General features: G+C 33.7%; 1 protein-coding gene across 1 annotated transcript; it reads right to left on the bottom strand.

Annotated features, from left to right (window-relative positions):
- LOC18604520 (transcription factor MYB1R1) lies at positions 237–2,007 on the bottom strand. Its single transcript, XM_007037046.2, has 3 exons — positions 1,577–2,007; positions 1,272–1,480; positions 237–884 (listed from the first exon to the last, which is right to left on the bottom strand). Exons 1-3 carry the CDS (start codon positions 1,881–1,883, stop codon positions 498–500), a joined length of 903 nt encoding a protein of 300 aa, XP_007037108.2. The 5' UTR covers positions 1,884–2,007; the 3' UTR covers positions 237–497.

The raw sequence follows: 6,209 nt of genomic DNA, 5'->3' as shown, positions 1-6,209 counted from the left end.
ATAAGGTCTGCCCCATATAGCCAGACATTAGGATTCACAACTATACACCATCCATTTATTAAGGGCCGTGTTCAATTAAAATTCACAGACCTAGAGAATGGGTTCCATCACTTGATAAATGAGGAACAAAAATAATGCCTCCCTACCACTAACCCAGCTTGATATTTCTTCCACCCACCCCACATAAAACCTTGAAAACCACAGGTCATAAGAGTAGACCCACCAAGATTGCAAGATCAGTAATGAATAGAGGCAGCACTTGTTATTTTCAGTTATATATCAGTCAGCTAGCAGAGCAAAAACAGACAAATGAACAAGAATCCAACATAATAGCAACAGAAAACAACAAAAGCAACAAGACATGACAGTTTTTTTCTGTTTAGTCTGTACATCAAACACCAAGGTTGCAAACCCAGTTGCCTAACTTTACCTTACTTTTATCTTCTCTTTTTTTTTTTCTCTAATAATAAATTTTCACATTTTTGCTTTCAACCTTCTCAAGCAACACTGATAATGCTATTGCTGTCTCCATTGCTGAAGCTTGGCATCACCTGAAATGCAGAATGCCTAGAAGACGAATCCTTTTGTTCAGGTTGCAAAGAAAGCTTGAGTGACAATGGTGAAGGACCGACGACTGAATTCAAGTTCAAGTTAAGATCAGATGCCAGAGGAGCTGGGGAAATAGGAACAGGACGGATGAGCTTTGCTGTTGCATTATTATCGGATCGATTCCCTTGTCCTAATGTTAGATTTTCCATTGGAACCGGCGGATTAACAGTCATGGGAAAAGCTGTGGGCATCATCGGAAACCCATTAATTTCAGATGGCTGAGTTGTGTTCCCTTGTGGATGAACTTGCTCTTCTTCCATAGGAACTGCCGCTACCTAAACATAAAGCAGCAAATAAAAGCTCAAAATAAGGCCAACTAGTTAAGGTAGTAATATTAATTTATGAAGATATTTTCTTAAATCTCTTGCTAACAAAATTCTAACTAAAGTATTATAATTTGAAGAAATGAATACAATTATGTTGTCCAGGGTAATTTAATAAAGAAAACAGATTTTAGTAACCAGAAAACTACCCAAAACAAAAGAAAATAAATCAAATCTTGGTTTTGCTTATCAAATAGTCTATCCACCTAATAAGAGTCAAAGTCCTGAGATTTAACCGATGGAACAATTTTTGTTTTCTTTTTACTTTAATTTCTAGATTCATCTATTCTCTAAGCAAAACAAACAGAACAGAAGGGTGTTGAGAAAAGAGATAGATACCGTGTCGGTGGTGATATCGAAAAGGCTAGATCTACGGCGGCGGCGATTGAGATTGTTTCGCCGGAGAAAGTATTTCTGAGCATGACTCGCCACTTGTGTTGGCGTCCGAGTCTTAACGAAGTTTCTTGAAATCCCTCTCCAATCTCCCTTCCCTACTTTTTGCAATCCTAACAGAAACAGCTTGTGCTCTTCCTCCGTCCACGGAACCCCTAAATTTCATTAAGAGAATCAAAAGATTAAAATAAAAAATTTAAAAAGCGAAAGACGAAAAAAGGATTCATATTTTGAAGAAGAAAAAAAAAAACCTCGTTTGCGCTCGCGATTTCCGGTGGACTGAGGAACGGCGTCGTCGGCGGAGGCGTAACCGGCGGTGACGTTGTCATCTCCTTTATTGTTATTATTGTTGTTGCTTTTTTCGTTAATTTTGTTATTACTGTTGGATGCATGAGGCTGTTCATATTGAGAAAGATTGTTCATACTAACACTTTTCCTCATGGAATCAACCACCACTCGGACTCCGAAAAGCATGATCTCTCCTCCTCCGCCGCTGCCGCCGTTGGCAGTGGAGTTCGCGGTGGATGAAGAGGCGGAGGCGCACGTGGAAGCCGGCATCCTCTTCTTCTCTTTTAATTTCCTCTGTCTAGGAATCTGTGGCCGCACAATTAAAGAGAAAATAGAGAAGAGAGAGAAAGAAATTGGAAAAAACAAACACGGGGGCGTCTAGTGGAGAATATATATATAAATATATAAGGTCAGGACAAGTGTGAGGTGGCAACATGTTGTGGAAACTGTTTTTGATGTGCGGGAAAATACGTGGCGTTAAATGGTTGGTGAGTCTGTTTTATATGTTTGTTATCCTGTCGGTTTATGAAATCTCTCAAAAGATGATGGGGGACTCGAAGGGCTTTGTTAAGGTACTTCGCGGTTACACTCCGCACAATGATGCAACAAGCAGCGTTGCAAAATTAGATTTCGTGTTAATTAATTAATCAGATATTTCTTCAAATTCTGGATTTGATAGTTTAAGTTCTCTAATTTTGTTTTTATTCTTCTGTTTACTTAAGAGATTAATATTATTAGTCCAACAGCTTAGGTATTTAAAAGACTCAAAAAAAATTACAAAACCGAACATGCTAATATGGTATTTTCTGAAACACAACATATTTTCATTGATTATTTTTATAAATTTTATTTATATGACAAAAGGTATTAATTTTTCTATAAATTGATGGAAAAAAGAAAATTTGAATAATTAATTATCAAATTATTTTTAAATATCAAATAGAGAATTTAACTTTAGTTCAAGTACCAAATATGATAAAAATCCTTATCTCTTGTCTTTTTTTTTTTCTAATTGTTCTTTTCTCCTAATATATATTTCGTATTAATCTTACTTTATTGGTCCCAAATCCCATCTCTTTTTCGTTTTCATGTCAATTATTTTGACTTTTAAAAAACTTTTCAACATTTTAAAGTAAAACATACAAATTGAAGGTGATATAAAACCACATAAAAATCAAAAGGTGTCATGAAAATTCTCTATGCTGAAATGTTGTTTATAGTGATTTTATGTTGTAGATACTTTATTTTGGCTTTTGCTATCTCAAATATAATTTCAAGAGAGGGTAAATTAGAATTTTTGAAACTTTTTGCAAATTGATAATTGTAAGAGTGCAATAACTTGAAAACCTTTGCAACTTGAAATTACTCTTGTAAAACTTGATTTTCAACAAATAAAAAACAAGAGTAAGAAGAGAAACTTGCATAGAGTTTTATAGAGGTTCGGCCTTTTGTTTACGTCCTCTCCCTTAGCAAGTTAAGGAGTTTCAAATTCACTAAAGAATAAATACATTTTTAAGGTACAAGCATATATTTTACAACAACATTTTCAAGAATAAGATTTAACCCTTCTACCTTTTCGTAATTGTTAAGGTATAACCACAACTACCTTTTAATGGTCAAGGTATAACCTTTATCAATGTGTAATAAAAAAAGAAGTAAAAGTTAAGATACCTCTTTAAGGTTGGTAAACTCATTAATAGAAGAGATTTTAGAAGTAAAGGATGAGTAATGAAAGAATTTCAGCCCAATAAATACAAGGCTTTGAGGACTATAAACACTAGAGAGAGAATAAAGATGTATTTAACGCTTAAAGCTTGCTCTTCTCTTGATCTTTGTGTTTTAAGAGTCTTCCCTTATCATAAATGTGGTGGGAACCTTCAATTTATAATAGGTAAGCTTGCTAGAGCCATTAAAATGCATTTAATGGCAAATTGTGTCGTTTGTTTCTTGGTACTTGTGCTCAACAATCACTAGGTATCATTACTTTCGGCCAAGTATCAATACCTTTGTTGCTAGAAATTCAAATACTGCATGAAGGTATCGATACTTGTATGGGCAATATCGATACTTTGCTTGGCAAAGGCATTTTGTTTACAATATATCGATACTTTTGAACCAAGTATCGATACTTATAGTTCAACAGTTTGACTTTTGACTTTTTGTCTCAAATGTATCAATACTTTATTCAAAGGTATCAATACTTGCATGAATGTATCGATATCTCATTCAATTGTATCGATACTTTCAACCAAAAACTAGATATTAAAGTGTTTGAACTCATTTTCTTGCTTAAATGCTTAGCCATTTCAATTTAAATTGTCAAGGGGTTTTTATACTTGCTCAAAAACATATTTAAGCAACTTTGAAAATCAAAACTTAGGATTAATTGTAAAGCTAACAACTACTAACTTAATATTACTTCAAGAATTGTTGTACGGCAAGTATAATGCTATACAAAGAGTAATGAAATAAGTAAAATAAGTGGAACAATTACATCACTCAAGTAGCCGTGAAAGTAATTTAAAACAAGTAGTAGGGTTCACGAGTTAGTTTCACCTAGAGATGTTTTGGAGAACTTGACCCGGTAGTTTAGATATTGAGGTAGTTAAAAGATCTTTCTCTTAACCTTTTTCTAAAACACAAGTGTTTCTCTCTCTCATTATTTCCTCTTACCTGTTCTCTTTTACAATTTTTCTCATATCTTTTTGCCTTCTACCTTTTACTCAAGTATAAGTCTTATATAATATTAATGATCATTTGTTAAAAAAAGCTTATTACTTCAATGGTCATGCAATGGCTTTAAGTAACTATTATAATCAAACTTTTTTTAGTAGCTGCTACTTATTATGTACAACAAAGCTATTCTTAGTACTATTACTTATTATGTGCATTAAGTTTGTTCTTGAATAACAATTTCTTATGGCTATATATATAGAGCTTTGAAGAATCATTTTAGGCAGAATAAGATTTCTTGAGCAAAGACATACATTTTTACTTATAACTTTCTCTTTATATATATATATATATATAAATTCTCTCATATTTACTTACTTTTTCTCTCTATATATAAATTCTTTCAAATTCTCTTACACTTGGCCCTTTTTCACCCCATTCTTAACCTTATTTTCTCGCTTACCTATTCTTTTCCACTTGACATAACACTCACTAATTCAGGAATTTCTCTAATCTTCCTCTTTGTTGCCTCCAACACATCATTTTACTTATTTCCAACACTTCCTTTCTCCTTATCATAAGAACACTTCTATATTTTTGATGACCCCACTAAGGAAAAGCCTTGCATTCAGTAAGATCGCATTATAAAAACTTGTGTTATCGAAAGTGATGGTTAGTTCAACTTGCAACCAAGATGCACTTGTTCTCACATACATCCAAGACCTGATGAAAATGATCGAACCTTTTCAAAAGAGAATGTAAACATTGAAAGATAACAAGAGGCAAATGATGGATACCATATCCCAATTTGTATTTTCTATTACCATTATTTCTCAAACTTAAACTATGCACCTTAATGACAATGAGTATACACTTGATAGAGCCACTCCTCTAATTGTTAACACAAATGGGAATAGAGGAAATGGAGAAAATACTTTCTTGCACTAGAAATCCTAATACGTCTAATTTGCTTATGGTGGTTGCACCAGTTACTACCTTTACTATAGTTATCCCGCTAGTAACTACTCAAGGTCTTATGATAAAAGAAAAACTCTAGAGGCTACTTGATTAGTAGAAAAAGAGCTTGAATTTTTTCGAATTTGATCTTAAGCTACAGCACCTAACTAGGGTAACCACTAAGCAATATCCTAAAGACTACACTAGCCCCAAGTTTAAGCAATCCGATGTAAGACTTGGGATGCACAAGAACATGTTATGAAGTTTATGGAAACTTTAGAGTAATAGGATTGGATGGCAATTTGAAGTTTAAGTTGTTCTCTAAGTTTCCTTTACAGATAGAAAACCTACTAGATGCCAAAATTGTCTATCCAAAAGACAACACTAGCCACCAAGTCCTGTGGCCTATTTATCTGTATATGGTACAAATGAATGAGTGAGCCCTCTAATACTCAATGAGTGGGAACAATTAACTCAAATATAATTGTGCGGATAAATATATGTATGTATAATGCATTTTAGATGCCATTTAAACATTCTAGCAATCATCTCCAACAATAAAGGTATATCACAGTCATCCCTATAGGGTATTCTCTAACAATTCTAATCATGCACAATATCATTATGTCACGACCCGGTACTCCCTTCGAGTCCGTGACAACCGCCGCGACGTCCCGATAGACATTCATTGCCCGGAATGCCAACCGGAACCTCACAATGCTTTAATATCAGTTTTCGCACCTCCCCTGTGAGCAACAGTTGTTAAGTATCATGTTTTGAGAAACTATAAACTATTTCCAAATCAAAACAATAGAAAAATAATTTTTTTCTCACAGGGGCATTTTTGTCATTTTTCTTCGAAAATCTCGAAATCAGTTAAAAATGTAGTATGCGAGTGGAAAACACATATTTTATAATCAAAAATAAGTTTAGATGTCTAAAACATTCATTTAAAGTGAAACTATA

This window comes from Theobroma cacao, chromosome 3, assembly GCF_000208745.1.
Source record: "Theobroma cacao cultivar B97-61/B2 chromosome 3, Criollo_cocoa_genome_V2, whole genome shotgun sequence".
Classification (NCBI taxonomy): Eukaryota; Viridiplantae; Streptophyta; class Magnoliopsida; order Malvales; family Malvaceae; genus Theobroma; species Theobroma cacao.
Note: the sequence above shows the minus strand (reverse complement) of the source record. Positions and strands in the feature narration are given on the sequence as shown.

Excerpts from the sequence above, each read along its gene's own strand:
- LOC18604520 (XM_007037046.2), bottom strand. The coding sequence starts at position 1,883 with ATGCCGGCTTCCACGTGCGCCTCCGCCTCTTCATCCACCGCGAACTCC. Across the intron at positions 1,481-1,576 it reads AAATCGCGAGCGCAAACGAG|GGGTTCCGTGGACGGAGGAA; the intron begins GTTTTTTTTTTT and ends AATGAAATTTAG. Across the intron at positions 885-1,271 it reads TCGATATCACCACCGACACG|GTAGCGGCAGTTCCTATGGA; the intron begins GTATCTATCTCT and ends CTTTATGTTTAG.